The sequence below is a fragment of the Lissotriton helveticus genome, chromosome 5_1 (assembly GCF_964261635.1).
Source record: "Lissotriton helveticus chromosome 5_1, aLisHel1.1, whole genome shotgun sequence".
NCBI classification, from domain to species: Eukaryota; Metazoa; Chordata; class Amphibia; order Caudata; family Salamandridae; genus Lissotriton; species Lissotriton helveticus.
Window position 1 is genome coordinate 117,516,259 of NC_136065.1, and position 18,401 is coordinate 117,534,659.

Genomic DNA, 18,401 nt, shown 5'->3' on the forward strand with positions numbered 1-18,401 from the left:
AACAACTTACCCCCTAAACCATCTGTGACCTATAGGCGGTGCCAGCCCCTCAATGACCATCTGACTAGGAGCCATTTCGAGGACCCCCCAAAACCATCAAAAATTAAATCTATTCAAGGTTGTTTTCCTTGTATGCACTGCAAGGCATGCAAGTATAGTAAAAAGCGGACAAAGTAAGAGGGGAGACACAATGACTCACGACCCACTAGAGTAATCACAAAATTTCTGAACTGTAATTCGGAATTTGTGATTTACTGCCTGGTTTGCCCGTGCTCTAAGAGATACATCGGGAGTACGATCAACCCGGCAAAGAAACGTATCTTAGAGCACATGCGTGCCATAACTAACAGAGACCCACACGCCACTTTGAGACCCACCACAATAGCAATAGGGATCTATTGACTTTCTTTCTCATAGATCAGCTAGAGAAGAAAGAACGAGGTGGAGACAAGATAAAATCATTGAGGGCATTAGAATCAAAATATATCATTGATCTCCAGAGCATGCAACCAAGGGGGTTAAACAACGATGAGGAACTTTGGGTACACTTGGAGTAGATCATTTGATTGGACATTTTGAATGACACTGAAACGAAAAATGTCCAACACAAATGGGATTTGTTTGATAACACCTAAACAGAATACAGAAAGGCAGAAAATAAAACATCACACCAATACATCTCACTCTCCAAATTACATTGGAATTAAATATATCAGCTACACTGACACATAGGCCCATTCAGGGCGAGACAAAAGGAGGAGGAAATGTGTTCTAACTGTGAAATGCCCATTCAGGGCGGGATGAAATATGCAAACAAATACACATGGAAAATAGAAGATGGGGAAATGTATCGATATGATGTTGATTGGAAAAACATTCAACCTTGAATGTGATTATTAATGAAATAACACTATGTACCCCGATATAAAAGGTAATCATTTCATCCTTGAAATGCAATATATGCATGATTTGGATGTTAAGGAATGTATATGGGGTGCTTTTTCAAAGTCAAAAGAAATTGATAATTCATTTCCCGAAAATGAACTGTATATGATATGCAACACAATGAAATGTGAACGGGATCTATTATGGTTGGTACCATATTGTTTTTAATAGCACGAGCACTTTACCAACACCAATCTCCGTGTACATACATCTCTTAATGTTCTTTGTATTGCTCAAAACAACAAAGTACACTGTAAGATGGCCGCCGAAAAGAATCTGGGGTATTAGTCCACTTTCTATGATTAGGGAGGGTTGGCGATAAAATGGTGTCCATTACGACACACAGGTTGACACTGAGGAAGCCTTAACGGTGAAACGCGTATGTCAAGGGGGCAGGGGGTCTGCCAATAAATCATCTTTTCAATCCAGCTCAGAGTGCCGTCTACTTTCGGTTGAAGAAACGAGTGTGTGTTACCAATACATATATATATATATATATATATATATATATATATATATATATATATATATATATATATATATATATATACACATCAACCTTTTTTTGTTATATTATTATACTAAAAAACATTAAACTATTATATAAATTACAATTATTAGTTTAATTATATTTTAGATTTAAATATATATAATTAAATGTAAATATTAGTGCATGTCATTTTTATAATATTACCGTTACTTTTAAATATGTTTAATGTTTAATATTTATGTTTATATATATATAAAAGCAATCTTTTTGACAACTGCATTGATGGCATTGATATTTTTGTTTTGATATTTTTTTTCATTTACGTTACAAGTATAACATTTCGATATTTTTGTGTTGATAATTTTATAGGTCGATGTTAATGACCTCGATATTCTGTCTGTGAACCCCGCTTTGGTAAAAGGCAAGCCCTAAACAAAGCCTCTTTGCCCTGGACTGGCCAAATTCCTGCTTCCCAAATAGATTTGCTGTCTTTCCAAAATTCATAATCTTGAACGGACATTTGGGGAAATAAAGAAAACTAAATAAAAAAAATTGTTTTGGTCCCATATTTTTCTTTTCTGGGGAAGGGGATATTTTTAAATAATAAAACACTGGGCCTACAGGGTTGTTACCAAAACAATGTCAAACTTCTGCAGGTCTGGTTTTGAGCTACCCACTGGTGATGTCGGGCACTGTTCCTATTGTGTGTAAATAAAAACTGCACTCAGAGTATTAGCTCTGTGTAAATAATGATGTGCATAATGATGATAAAAGAACATTTCACCATAATTTGTACATATCTTCAGTTAAAAATATGTAATATTCTAGCTTTGAAAGCATAGAGTTTACAGTATTGACAACACAATCATCAGACGAACTAATAGGAGTAATAACATCATCCATTGGAACTTTAAATACATAAGGGATCTGTAAAGTTTCAATTGGACCAGAAATATCAAATGGGACCGTATCCGAAACAATGCCATCCGTGACCTTATCCAAAACAATGCCATCCGTGACTGGAAATGCAGAAATGTTCACAAGGGACAGGTCTTTTCACACTTTATGTGATGAAGAATGAGGCTTCAAAACCTCAGTTACCAGTTCGACAGCAGACCATTCTGGGAGATGAGATTCATTTAGGAGGAAACTGAAAACTGTCACAAATTAATTCCAAAAGAAAGGATAAGCAGGGAACTGGCAATCCAAATATATATACCCGGGGTGGAATCAGGTAAGTCTGTTTTTGACAAATCAGAGGAAAACTCATCAACTTCATCACAATAGCCACAGACAGTATGTGCAAAAACAAGTGACCTCACAGGGTAATGTAGAACTGGTAGACACCTCCAAAGGTGGAACTTATTAAACAACTTTGTGGCATATTTACAATTAAGTGGTGAAGCACTGCATTAGCCTCCTTGGCTTAACGCAGCCCTCCGCCACTTCAGAAACGCAGGGCTCCACCATATTTATAACAATATGGTGCAGCCCTGCGTTTCTCCCTGCGCTGGCGCTAAACTTAGCAGCCTAGCGCCAATGCGGGCACACTTGCACCATAGTGCAAGCATGTCTGCTTTGAGGGGATGATTGTTTATGTGCAGTAAGGTCTCCCTTAAGGACTTCATTTAGTGTCTGGTGCAATGTCACAAACAACTTTAAGTGTAGTGCTACAAGAAGTTATTTCTACAATGATAACATACATCAACAACCTCATACACTTAACACGAAATGAGGATTTAACAAATGTGAAGGGAGAGGAGTATGCTTTGTGTTGCCTACCACATGTGTTTAGAGCAATTTAAGCAGGACATATTGGCTTAGTGACAACATTCCACAGAAAAAAAGTCTAACAAAATCATGAAAACCTCCATTCCCTCACTGTGCAAGTTGTCTTTGTCCAAGATATGTACACCCAAAGTCTGTGTGTGTCTTTCACAGGATCAACTCATGTTCCCTTTGTACTTCGCAACAGCAGCATATAACGGCACATGTTATAGAGCTGAAATGTTCAAAAGAAAGAACTTCTTGTAGATCACCACTGTTTGTTGTAAAATTCCAGTAGTTACTGCCACAATGTTTTGGAATGATCCTGTGGCAACAAAATGAAGTACTGCCATGAGTTTGACAATTGGTGTGATAGATGTGAGATTTCTATGTGAGACAGAAGATCAAGTATGGATGTATGACGTTACAACGCATACTTTTACCACGCATACCTTTACAACGCGGTATTTACAACGAATACCGTTACAACGCATAGCGCTTAGAGGTGCTGGATAGTGGTAAGTATAATTTTCTATTCCAACTCCAGTCCCCGTGGACACTAGGGAAGGTGTTGGATAGAAAATTAAACTTATTACTTACCCTAGAGCGCCCCCAGCGCAATGCGTTGTAATGGTATGCGTGGTAATACCTGCGTTGTAATGGTAGTGCATTGTAAAAATTTCGTTGTAAACGTTGCATACCATCAAGTATAGCTTGCCTATTCAATCTGAATTATTTGATAATATTCCGTTGTTCCATGGTGGCAAGGTCTGGAAATGGTCAGAACACTTGAGGCTGCCATTTCCTCACTATCCCTGAGTTCATATGTCAGCACTTGAAAAATTGTCAACATTGGAAAATAGTTTGGGATAAATACTGCAAATGTCATGTTTTACTAAAAACAATTATGGTTTCTTAACATATTTTAACACATGTACTATTGACATTTTTTTCTGAACAAATATATGTTTTTACCTGTTTAAAAAAAAGATTGTGTAAATAATAAATTTGAAAATATTGTCTATTTAAGTGTAGACAACACAGCACAACTATTGCCTTTAACCACAGTAACACTCTACATATAAATGTTTATTTTTAAATTAATGAGTGACATTAGCATTTATTATGTGTAAACAAACTAGCCACCATTTTGAGTGGTGGTGATGCACTAAAGATTCACAAACGCTATTTGACCATCTAAATGGGTGCCTGACCTTGCTGTCAGGACATTTGGAATTAGATGGCCGCTGCAAACGTTTACTGGGCAGTGAATGGGAAACTCTCCAACGGACACAGCCATAAGCTAACATGTGTGAAATCAACGTAGCAATCCAATGACTGTGTTCATCGCTGTTGACGATTGCATACGTTGTGTACATGTATGTAGCATTTCGGAAAACGCTCACTTGCCTCCTGACGTTGCAGTCAAAAAGACCTCCTCAAATGTTGCTGCTGTTTTCAACCTCTGGGAGCCACAATGCCAGGAGGAGCTGGTGAAAGGGCCCCAGCCTTTTTGCCAGAGGAAATGGAGTAACTGGCAATGTACGTTATGTCCTTGTACAGCCAGCTCTATGGCTCACCAGAGGAACAGGTACATGTTTAAAATGTACTTATAAATCTTTCTGGTTTTTATTTTTTAAAACACCGGCTGGAATGTCCCTTTGAGTTCCTGATTGAAGTGTAGTTATTGAAGTGATGTCATTTATTTTTAACATTACATAGAACAATGAGGGTGTAAATGTTTAAGCACTTTAAGATTAGAGAAAACAATAACATTCGTATGTGTTGTGTGTTTTAAGTCCTATATTTTATTTGGTGTGTATTTAGATATATTTATGTATTTGTATGAAATTTATCATGTAAAATTAGAAAACACATAATATTTTCTATTAACTGTACTTGAATATTGGTTTTTATATACCAAATAAAAATTATGTTTTCTATGTGTATTGTCTCACAAATCACCTGGGAACTACCAGTAGCTCCCAGACACCTACAGAGTAGTTAACAGCCTTGAGTTCATTTTTAAATGAGCACAAGGTTATATTTTCATTTCAAAGTTAAGGGAAGGCTGTGTTCAGTTGACATCATGCTCATCAGGCTGCATATAGCAGGGCCCGACAAAGAGCAGTGCTCGGTTATAATTTATGGGCCAGCCTGGGACTGAGACTCAGAGGAGAACAACTAAAGCACTGAGTTATGTGACTCTTAACAATAATTCCTTATCAGCTCAAAATTGGAGTTGTGAACAAAATGATGCTTCAGAAAGCTTTTAAATGGATGAAAAATAAAATGTAGGGTTATCTTAATCATTGAATTAACACATCATTTAAATGGTCTCTTATTTCAAAGTATTGCATTTACAAACAGCAGGCCCCTTACTCCCAGTGGGCAGTATACATTGTTCCATAAGGGTATTGGAAAATTACAGCCCTTTTTTAACATAATGTAAATCCAAAGTGCAGAAAAATGTTCCATGATATGACGTGTTAGGTAGAATATTTATCTTCACTTTTAATTTGTATGTTTGTGTAATTTATGTAATTGTGCCACATATGCCGAAAGGTATGTCCTGTGCTGCACGTATTGTTTTATTTTGGCAGAATGAAAATACAAATATATTGTGGACTAACTTTTGACTACTGCTTGTGATTGATGTAGTAAAATTGTGCTACATCAATACAGACAAACAAAAAGTCACACAACAATTTTTTTCTTTTATTTCTTGTATCCATACAGTTCAACGCCCATCAGAAAAATACCTTTTGGACGGCCATCACCAAGAAGGTGCGGACCATGGGGGTCTACAAGTGCCGCAGCATTCATTGTTGAAAGAGGTGGGAGGACCTATGATACTGGACCAAAAGTCATCAAAATTCAGGCTTGGCCAGTCCTCGCAATGTGGAAAGGATGTGTGCCGCATCTTGACCGGCCTAATAGCCTGCATACTTGCAGTGGCCTATCCGGAGCTTGATGGGGCAGTTAGGAGTCCAAAAGCAACATCAAGGGGGTAGTTCTAGTTTTAACATGTTAAATAACTATGTTAAGTAACTATTTATTGTGACAGCAACACATTTTGCCTTCAACAATAAGGTTGACATATGTCTAATGCACAAGAAGAGTTCTTGAAGGTGTAAGTTTTGCACAAATTGTGTCTGATGATGTGTATTGTGAAGGGGAGAGGTGTGGCGTCGCGGTCAGTGTGACTGATGCTGGAATCTGGGGATCACGGTTCGATCCCCGGCGCCAGTGGCAGATTAGCCCAGCATCATGTGACTCTGGGCAATAGCTTGCTTAATCTTCCCGACAGCCCCCGTGCCTGGAAACCCTTACGGGTGATTGTTCCCGCATTACAAATGTGGATTATTATTATTGCATATACAATTGTTCAAAAGGATACCACCTGATTTCTATTCACTACCAAAGGATTGGTTTGAGCAGACACTTGCCTACATAAACAACAAATATACATCAAGCTGTTTGATGTTATAAGCGATAGTAGTACCAAACAGTCCACAAGTCTTTACTGTGTCATGGGTGATGCTCCTCCCTTATCAAAAATTATATAATGTTAGTCCTTTTACAGGTGATATAGCATAAAATGCACTTATAATACAGTGGATTGTTCGAAACTTCACATTGGCAAGTTGGCTTTATACAAAAACAAGAGTGAGCATGCAAGCCAAAACGGCTAGCACCTCAGATTAAATGGCTACACTTTTTATTCAAAACGTATCCCAAATGTGTTTTGATTCAAAAATACTATTTCATTCATGTTCAAAGTGACTGACTTGCATGATGTTCTACTCTTTCACAAATGTGCATGGAAGCCAGTCAGTTTTTTGGTAAATAATTGTGAAAAACACAGACTGGGTTGTGTACAGATGATAGATAAATGATGGAGAAAAATGGGACACTTAAAGGGACTTTTGCAGCTGGAATGTTCCATCACATATATATTTGAGTATCCCACCTGGAAAACTCAAAATCTGACCCAATCAATCAATCAAAACCACTTTATTCGGTTAACAAAAACCATAAAAATACAAAACATATATCACAATGCACTATACAGTGAAACATCTAAAACCCGCGTCATCAATAAATATGGGCGACCTAAAAAAATGAAAGGATGTTACAAAACCAGATTTCATTAAATCGCAAAGAAACCCAGGCCGCCATTATTGCATGTATAGCAATGAATCACTTCAATAAAAATAGTTCAGAATTAAAATTAGCAGCATAAAGAAAATAATCACAAACTTGATGGGTACTCTTAAAATGTCATTGGGTACTGTTTTTTCCTAAGCCAAACAGCTGCAACTAAAAAACCTGCAATAATAAATATTTCCCATGGGTCATTCTGCAGCTGAAGATAGAGTAAAGTGGGTTTGACCTGTATAAAACCTTTTCCCCTTCAAATTGGAAATAAAAACCTCCTGCCAATAACACTATAATAATCACAAAACATTATAAAGTGCATAGTATGCTGAGTTAAAAAATTGTCACAAGTGCAAGGACCTGAATCACACACCCTACTCCAGCCTTGCAAATTACCCAGGAAAAAATGAATTAAATTAAAGCAAAACCTTGTTAAAAGCAGTCAATGGAAAGGCTTTGTGACAATTCTTAGATAGCGTTCAATCTAGGGGGGGGGGGGGTATTTTTAACAAAAAAAAAGCTTTTACTGAAGGTTTCATTAACTCAGTCTACTCCCGCTCAGCCAACATTAGATAAAAAAAATGTGGTTTTACCCATGCCAAGTCCTCTTTTTTTATTTTATCCGGGAAATCTAATGAAGCTGGACGCCCTAGTGTTTTTAAGGTGTCCTTGACATAATATAGCCATAGAATACAGTTAACTCGCTGCAGGAAGACACACTTCCTAATAATCTTGTGATTCAGGGTTAATTTTGGGTGAAGCCAGGTCTTAAGCCAGCAGACCACAGGGGCCAGCCTCAACAAATCTAACACATAACTAACACCTAGCTTTTGGTGTATTACAAAAGATGGAGTAGATTGGGGAACCGACAAGAGGGTGCGTAAAAACTAGTTTTCAACTATCTGAACACCCTCCATTGGCTTATAACCCCAGATGGCCGATCCATACAGTGCAATGGCTATGCATTTAGACATGTAGATGTTAAGCATGGCTTTGATTGGCTTGGCCCCCAGTCGCTGGGGAAAGCCAGTAACAGCAGCCGTTGACCTTGTCTTCTCATTTATTATTATTTTCTGTTGGGGTACCCAGGAACCCATCTCATCAAAAATACCTCCAGATAGTTAAAAGAGGTCACCCTGGACAGCTCTGCGCCTTCACTGTGATTTTTTTTTTTTTATGTTTCTGACCCATAGTCATTTTATGTGATTTGGTTATGTTGACTACTAGGTCCAATGATTTCATATAAGCCCCAAAGGAATCCAAAAGCCTCTGGAGCCCTGAAGCTGTGCGGGCTAATAAAACGGCATCATCCATGTATAGGAGCACAGAGATAGCCCTGTCCCCTACTCACGGTATGTCTAAACTAGCTGAATCTTAGAACTTTCCTAAATTGTTTATATATAGGGTAAAAAGCAATTGGGCTAAAATACATCCCTGGCGAACACCTCTACCAGATAAAAAGTGCCTTGTGCATTTTCCTTCTTGGTTGACCCTCACCCTTGCAAAGAGATCCCTATGTATGTCTACCAAGAAGTGAACTAGACATGGATCTATGCCCATGTCTAGCAGGATGAGCCAAAGCTTAGATCTATTTACCAGGTTGAAAGCCGACGAGATGTCCATAAAAGTCAACTGTAGTGTCCCCGCTTTGGCTAGAGTGTATTTACCTGCTATTAGATGGTCATTGCTGATAGCAACTGATTTGCATATAGCGGTGTCTGAACTAGGGTGGCGAAGTGAGCTAAAGAACGATGATGGATTAATCCCAGATCTGTGACTGGGGCTCAGTGTCTGAAAAGTTTCAGCGCTATGTCTATCATCTCCTTGTATTTGCTTTGTTCGCCCTAAGTTGGCAGGGTATGCCCAGACATGGGTCCCTTGCTCACTTTGCCACTGGATTCAAGCTAGCCTGGCTGATGAGGGGTGTTACCCCAAAACCGGTCCCAGGATGCTTGTTTCCGGTTCAGGGAAGACCAGGCTTGGCATTTCGGGTTGGACTGTTCACTTGAGGCACAGGGTCAAGACTGATTTGCATATAGCTGGGTCTGAACTGAGGTGGTGAAGTGAGCTAAAGAATGATGATGGATTCAACCCAGATCTGTGACTGGGGGTGAGTGTCTAAAAAGTATCAGCACTCCGTCTATCATCAACACTAGACAGCTCATTGGTAGAGCTATTATGGGGAGGTAAATGTAAAAGGGTCAGTCTGGCCAAACTGCAGAGAACGTGGCAGGCCGGGGGGCTGGAGTTTCCCTGCCTGGAGGTCTATTATTTGGCGTCTCGGCTGCAACACGCTGTGCACTTGCTAGACGAAGCCGAAAATTGGGAGAAGAGTCTGCTGGCTGGAACATTTGGTTACCAGTCGCTGCCTGAATTATTGATGATGGGGAGGAATGTACCCCAGACATGCCCCTACATAATACGACACTTGGCAGAAATATGGGAACTCACGGTTAGGAAGGTGCTGTGATGAGCGCCGTATGCCAGAGAAATGCCCCTATGGGTAGTACAACCATTCGCAAAAATGTCTACATCTATGTCAGTATGTAGATGGCAGGAGGGGGGATGCCTAACGATGGGTGAACTGTATGACAATAAACAATATATTACACAAGAGCAGATGGTAGACACCTTTGGTCTGGCTAACAGGCAGTTTCTGAAATATGAGAAAATAGCTCAGGTGACTAGGGAGTTATGGCCCTCATTTCCAGAGGAACCTCCCACTGCTAATGTGTTACAGGTCTTGTTATATATGACCCAAGGTCGGAGATTTGTATCGCATTTATATCAGGCAATCCAGGAGGACAAAATGGTTCTGATGCTCCCTGTACAGGAAAGGTGGGACGCAATAGTGGAAGACCCCATAGCAACTAAGGATTGGATCAAAATCCATGAGGGGGTCAAGCAGGTGAGCTCAAACACTCGTTTGAATTGATACAACATAATTTTGTTCAGCAAATATATATCTTACACCCAAAAGATTAAACAGGATATATCCAGACCACTCGGGCGGTGTCCCAGATGTAGGGCAGCAGAAGCGGATTTCATACACATGACATGGACTTTGTCCGATCATGGGTCCTTATTGGACTGAGGTTTTGGGTACGCTACAGAAGGCGACAGGGTGGGTGATACCTTGGGTGATACGTACGGTCCTGTTGGGTTTACTGCCCCGGCTTAAAAATAAGAACCTCAGTATGAAATTTGTGCTCTAAGGACTGGTGCTGGCAAAGCAACGTGTAGCCGTCTCGTGGCTAAGCCATGACCCACCAAGGATGATGGGGTGGGTGCGGGATGTAAATGAATGGCCACGGCAGAGATGGTCTGAATGCAGCAGATCAGACTTGATGAAAAAGTGGCAGATGACTTACAAGCCTGGAGGACAATGCTGAGGGTTATGTAGATGGATCAGACACCTGCTGGTTCCTAGTCCAACAACTCAGACTGAGAGACCGCAAGATAATAGAGTGACCCCTACATAAGGGAGGATGATACATGATTTTGACATGTGAAATGGCATACAGAGAGAGATAGAAAGAAGAAAGTTAAACAGACAGACATGGATGGGAGTGTTGTATAGCATTTTAGGACCCTAGTGTAATTTTCCAGATTCATGCCCTTATATAGGTATAAATAACCGTATCCTTATATAGGCATAGAAATCATTACCATATTTAGACATAACCCATGCAGTCCAAATATGGCATGGATACTTCCACTAGTTCTGAAAATCCACAACGATTTCTTGGAAAACTCGCCTTCAGCAGTCAGGGACTTCCCTTGCTTGAATATTGATTTGTCCGAGAACTCATGCAGTTTTCAAAGAACTGCGAGTCTTTGATGACGTTATTATGTCCAACCTTACGTCCAACTTGGCACCTTCAAGGTATAAATATGCCCACACTTGCCCTAGCAAACACACGGTGGTTTGGAGCAGTTCAACTATCTACTTGCCCGACACAGCTCCCTGCAGCAAGTGCCGAAGGAAGCGACCCTCCAACAGAAGCACCAAGAGAGACGCTCTCTTGCAGAGAAATCCAGCTCCAGTGTTTCCAAGCTCCCCTTGGGGGTGTTGGGAAATCGAGTCCTGAGAAAGAGAGATACCAAACCTCCTTCATTCTAAACCAAGGTACGGAGCTGATTAGACCCTAAGAGAAATCTTGGATAGATTCTTGGCAAAGAATACTAAACCTATGCTACACCATACTTACTTCTTCCCTCATACTAGACAGGTTAGGTACATCGGGGTAGGTGTATTTTAGAAGCACCAGTTGAGTACTTTTAGTCTTTATTTATTTATGTATGTATTTTATGGCTTACAAACCATACCATGCTTTTACAGTATTATTTTATAATACTCTTCTTGCTGTACGCATTATACTTTACAGCCAGTATTCCGATTGTAGCAGATAATTTCTTCTGCATGAGAAAGAAGACTGTTCAATAAATACTTTTATTGAAAACGCCCGTCTCTCTATTTCTCTCCACCTCTGGTGAAACGAAGCATGCACGATTGACTGAGTGAAATATTTATCTATTGTTTCCACGACTCTGAAGATACGTTTTATCTTGGGAAACAAAGTTGTCATGTTTATGCGGTTGTCAGAAACGAATCCCTTCTTGTTTATTCGAGAAAGTTTCTAGTGACCTCTGAGCTAGCTGGCACTCACTATTAAGTTTAGTATATTCGATAGAGATCTAGACGACCTAAGTCCTACGTCACATCTATAGGATATATTATTCCAATGCGCAGAGCCTATTGTGAATATAGGAACTACACTACAGGGGTGGCATGGGTAGGGAGGGGGGATAGTTTAGTTTAAAGAAAAGGTTTTGTTGTAAAAGTGACATCAGATAAAACAGTATGTTATATTGAATGAGGGGATAAAGGGAGGCAATAAAATGCTAAGTGCTGCCACTATAAGATATATGGCACTGTATGTATACATTTCGTGCGCTATTAGTTTCGTTTTGTTTTTCTTATTTTTCCTTCTTTATTTTTTTTCGATTCATTGGCCTCCCTTTGATGTACATAATATGTCGAAGATGATGTATCCTATTCTTGTAATATTCTTATTCTCAGATGACAGTAAAGATATATTTTTTTTAATTAATCAATGTATGTAATATTTACTGTGATGTTGTACCAATTTTTGCCTAAAGTGAAAGCCACCATATTCTTTAAAGTAATTTCACAATGAAACATGCAATAACTTGAGATACTTAGCAGTCAAATGTGAAAATGTATTTGTTCTGCACTAAAGTGGACCAGAATCAAGCCCTATATATTTATTTATTCTGTAGAAGTCCTTTGTCAAACCACCAAAAATGTCCTAATTATCACTTCTACAGCATGGGTATATCCATAGTGCGTGATACATTGATAAGATACTTCAGTATTGAATCCATATATTGTTTTTAACATTTGAAATATACATTAGTTAATTGAAGTAAGTTTTACCACTGTGAAATGCTCAAACAAAGGAAACAGGCTTTCAGTCTATACAAATATTGGTACAACATTGGTACAACATTATTTCACTCAGGGGCCCATAATTGTCTCTCTCGAATTGATTACTGAAAAAGGAAGCAGGGCTAGAATAGCGCCTATAAACCCCTGATACCTCCGAAATCCGAAGATTAAACTGAAGATCACTCAGGAAATAGAACATTATTTTAGAGAGAATGAGGGATCTGTGGACTCGGCCCAGATCCTCTTGGAAGCCTTCAAAATGGTAATATGGGGACAATCGGTGTCCCAGATAGCTGGAGCAAGGAAGGAAAAAAATGCAGGGCTAATCCGACCAAGAGAAGAGATACTGAAACTAGAGGGTGAACTCACTACAACAGGAGAGCAGAAAAAGAAACACATTCTCAACCTAAAGAAGGAGTAGTATAGGAGCGAGGCAAGAGAAATGGCGAAAACACGAAATAGTCACAAATTAGGAAAATATACGGGCTAGGGGATAAAGCTGGGTAACTGCTGGCTTGGCTAGATAGGAGAGAACTGGCGAGTCGGCTAGTCACAGAGCTACTCATAGACTCTGGGGACAGTCTCTTGGATACGCAGGACATCGCTGATGAATTCGCCAAGTACTATAAGCTAATATACACATCCCAGACCACTAGGCAGGAGAGAGAAGTGAAGGCATTATTGTCTGAAATGAAACTTCCGGTGATATCGAAAGAAGATAGAACTCTGCTAGATAATGACCTCGCACTGGAAGAAATAGCACAGGCCATGCCAACTCTCCAATCCGGAAAAGCAATAGGCCCAAACGGCCTCCCGATCGAGTTCTGCAGGTTGATGCCTGATCGAATAGCCCCACACCTTAAGAAAATGTATGAAGAAAGCCTTGAGGAGGGACACCTTCCGCAAGACCAGAGAATAGCTCCTTTCGTAGTGATACATAAAGAGGGAAAACCCAAAAATAAATGCTCGTCCTACCGACCTATATCACTGTTGAATGGAAAGGTTGAAATATTGGCCAAATTGCTGGCCACCTGGCTGGTTCGGGTCATTTCTGGATCAGTCCACGCTGACCAATCGGGCTTCATGCCGTCAAGAAATACATTGCTGAACCTTCGTGGATTAACGGAGTCTTGGGAAGTGAGAATACCATAAGGGAAGATGCAGTGGTGGTATCCTTGGATGCTACCATGGCGTTTGATACCATTGAGTGGTCATATCTCTTTGCAGGCTTGGAAAAACTCGTGTTTGTTCCAAACTTTATCAGCTGGGTAAGGCTCTTATATACTGACTCACTCGCACAAGTAATTGTCAACAATAAAATGTCAGCCATCTTCAATCTTCACAAGGTTGCCCCTTGTCCCCTCTTTTATTTGCAATAATGCTAGACCCCCTAGCCTACTGGATCCGTAAAGACCCTATTATGCAGGGGTTATGGTGGGTGGAGGAGTGGGGAAGACCGTATCTCACTTTATGCAGAGGATATTTTGCTGCACCTGGCCTCTCCAGAGAGATCTCTGCACAGGGTTCTCAATATATTTACTAATTGTGGTACTAATTATGGTACTTACTCCGGCTCCAACATTGACTGGTCAAAATTGCTTATATTTGTATTGCAAGGTAACATGCCTGCCCTGCCCAAAGACTACACAGTGGCGATAGCCACGGATGGATTCAAATATCTATGTTCATCACTAAAGATCCCAAATTGTACTATACGTCTAATTTACTGTCGCTGATACAGTGATTAAGGCATGATGTGGAGCACTGGAAGACTCTTCCGCTATCGCTATTAGGCAGAGCGGCACTCTTTAAGATGACATAGTTGCCTCGCTTTCTATATCTCCTCCATAATTCATCAAATTCAAATCCTGTGTCCTACTTTGCGGCGGTTTAAAGTGCACAAAAAACGTAGCTCTGGGGAAGTGGTCCACCACCAATAACATTTTCAAAACTAGTAAAAGGCTGGTAAGATGGGGGAATTGGGCTGCCAAATATTTAAAAATCCTAATGGGCGTCACAACTATCTGTCATCAACCACTGCATATACAGACCCCAGAATGATTCAGGATATGTTATGGATAAGTGGCTCTTACCTGGGGGTAATCACACCTGTGTGCTTTATTCAAAGCCCACAAAATTGCATCTGACAGGTCCCATGAAACACTTGATTCAGGTGTGGCACGCGGCGCATAGAATTCTGGGTTGGGCAAAGAAAATAACACTGGCCACCCTGCAGTGGGATACGGAACAACTGGGCTCAATATGGAAAACAAGGGGTTTCGATAAATGGGAACGATGGTAGGCACAGGCCAGCTCTATAGATGAGTGTGTAGTAAGGTGAGGGTGTTGTTTTAACCAGGAACGAGTGTTATACGGCAATGCTTCTAAATACTGTTCCAAGACAACTCTTTCAGTGACTTCCTCTATAGACGACGTGGAGGGTTGTAGCCACCGATTCCCCAGGTCTTTGTTTCTGTAATAAAGAGCCCTGAGGTTATCCCCTGGAACCCCCTTCTCCTTGCAGAATTTAGCACTGTAATATTCTTCGTTGCAGCCCAGCCTTTCCAAGATAGCCCTCTTTATCTCCTGATAGGATGTTGTAACTGCCAGGTTAACTACCTGATAGGCCACCTGCAATTCCCCGGAGAAGATGGGCAATCTCTGCCTGCACAGAGATACCACTTGGTTGGTACACACCAAGAGAGTGACTTCTGACTACAAAAGTAAAACAACGAATGGACAAACTAGTGTGTGTATCCACTTATGATCCACACACAAATAAATTCCAACAAATGATCCTCAAAAACTGGCATCTTATACGGAATTTGGAATATCCATTACAACCTCCTCTGTTTGCCATGAAGAAGAACATCAGCATTGGTCAACAAATTGTGTGGGCAGAGATTGCCCCTTACAAAAGTACAAAGGATTTATGATCACAATGGAACTTAAAACCTATTAAGGGCCCCCACAAGTGTGGAAATTGTTAGGCATGTGACACATGGTACACCATCCCTAGTAGTTTTGCCTGAAGTGCAGAAACCGATTCAAAATGAATACGGGGCTGCCTCTCCTCTAGATTTGGGGATGAAACTAATTGGCAACTATGCCATAGTCCTCTCAATTATTTTAAGTAACATTAAAGGAGAAGCAGCAGCTTCGGCACTGTGCTAATGCCTCCCACAGATTCCATTAGAGGATCAAGAGACCGAACTACCAAAAATTATTGCTGGGACCTATACATCTATAGGTCGAGGTAATTTGGGAGCCAGACCAAATTCCCCACAACTAAAATGGGAAGTAGCAGTTTTGGCAGTGCACCAACTCCTCGCGCAGATTCCGCTTGCAGATCAGAAGTGCGAACTACCAAAAATAACTGCTGAAACCTAAACATCTATAGGTCAAGATAATTTGGGAGCCAGGCTAAATAAACCACAACCTAAGGGTAATTCTGAAATGGATAGCTCGAGACAGCCACCAGAATCTTCTAAAAAACGTTGAGATGAGCTGTGTGGCTCCATCAGTACATCCCTCCAAACTCACAGATGAATAGTCCAGTCTTATTTAGAGTTCTTGGTGACACGTAGCCTCCATGCATAGTCCTGGAGTCTTTGACTGGGAGTCGGGTTTGGTCGTAGATTGTACCTTCGGCTTCGCTGTCCTTCGGCCACTTCTTCTCCCGCCGGTTCGGCTTCTTCACTCTCGGGGTTTGCCTGGATGATGTTTGACTCTGTGCCTCTTCTGGGCGGTGATGGTTCTCTGTCTCGTGGGCTGGCTGTTGCCTCGGGAGGAGCCGGGTGGTCTTCGCCGCTCTCCATATCTTCCGACATCTGTTCCTGTGTTGCCTCGTTCGTAGACACACGCTTAAACCACGACACGTTTCGTGTCACTACCCTAGATCCATGGGACGCTGACACCATGGTGCCGTGAATGTTCACAATCTCCCATATCTCGGGTTCAAACGTTGTTTGATATTTCCAGTTGTGGTGGCGAGTCTTGAGGACCACGTAGTCTCCTACTGCCAGTGGCCTGACCCCGGCTCTTCTCGTTCGGCTTGCTCTCTCATTAGTGCGTCGTCTCCGATCCTGGGTTGCTTCGTGGTTTAGCTCTGGGGCCTGCCACGCTGGGATTGTCGGCACACAATCTCGTGGCGGTCTCCGGAACATGACGTGAGCCGGGGCGCACTTGGTGGTACAATGTGGTGTCTGTATGTAAGCGTTCAGAAACTGCGACAAGCATTCCTCGGGCACTTCCCCTTTTTCCACACCGATCTTTAATGCCCGGTTCATTGTCTTCATGAACCTTTCGACCTCTCCATTGGCCTGTGGCCATTGTGGCGTGATCCTTCGGTGATGTATGCCTCGTCTGGTTAGATATGCTTTGAAATCAGTACCCTGAAACGGCGGTCCATTGTCTGATCTTAGCTCATCTGGGAAGCCTAGCATGGCGAAGGTCCGATCCAAGGCTGGCTTGACATGGCTTGACATGGCTGAAAGCACCTCCACCACTGGAAACCGGGAGCATGAATCGATCAGTACCAGGGCCTGACGTCCACCCGGGAATGACCCAAAGTCAATACTTATTTTGGACCAGGGAGTGTCACATGAGTCTTCCGTGATGACTGGGTGCGGCGCAGGTTCCTGACTTGTGATGACACACGAGTGGCAGTTGCGGATCTCCTCCTCCACCGCGCTGTCAATACCGGGGAACCACACCCTTCCACGCAGCCGAGCTTTCGTCTTGGCTACGCCTTGATGTCCTTGATGGGCGAGGCGTACCACCTCCCGATGCAGGCTCGAGGGAATGACAATGTTGGCACCTCGCAAGACCATTCTGTGGAGCCCCGTGCTGAGTTCACTTTGCGCTCGCCACATTTATTGGCGAAACGTCTGTTCCTCCGTTGTGAGGGCGCTGGCCCCATCCAGAAAGTGCTTCCAGCTGCGAGTTCGTTTCACCCTACGGAGACACTCATCCTGGTCTGTGGCCGCTATGATCTCTTCCAGTGTGAGGGCCTTGGGGCAAGCATCTTGCGACAGTACTCTGACAAATTCTTCCACCTCCTCCAGGTCCTCGTGTTCTGATGTGTTGAAAGCGTGCCCCGGATGTCGTGAGAGGAAATCCGCGGGGCTGTCCGCTCCGGGGCGGAAGATGACTTCGAATCTGTACGTCTGGAAGCTGGACGGCCCACCTTTCAATCCTGGGCGGCGCAAGTCTGGCCGTCCCTGCGAACAGCGGAACCAGCGGTTTGTGGTCTGTCACGACCGTGAACTCGTGTCCGAAGAGGTATAGATGAAAGTGTTGACACGCCAACTTTATGGCGAGAGCCTCTCTTTCAATCTGCGCTTAGTGCATCTCGGTTGCTGTCAACGCCCGGCTGGCGTATGCTGTGGGCACCCACTCGTGATCTTCCGTCCTCTGCATCAGGACCGCCCCCAGCCCTACCGGGCTGGCTTCCACGACGACCTCCGTCTGTCGATGCGGCCTGAAGTACGCCATGACCTTGTCATCTATCGGGGCCTCTTTCACGGCTCGAAATGCGTCATCCTCCCTCACGGACCATGTCCA

At 42.0% G+C, this 18,401-nt stretch overlaps 1 protein-coding gene across 1 annotated transcript in view; it reads left to right on the forward strand.

Annotated features, from left to right (window-relative positions):
- The window catches only part of LOC144752409 (uncharacterized), a 207,932-nt gene that overhangs the window by 147,359 nt on the left and 42,172 nt on the right, over positions 1–18,401 (forward strand). Inside the window, exon 3 of the mRNA XM_078640340.1 lies at positions 5,942–6,039. Coding sequence (XP_078496466.1) covers positions 5,942–6,039 — 98 coding nt within the window. The remainder of the gene's footprint in view (positions 1–5,941; positions 6,040–18,401) is intronic.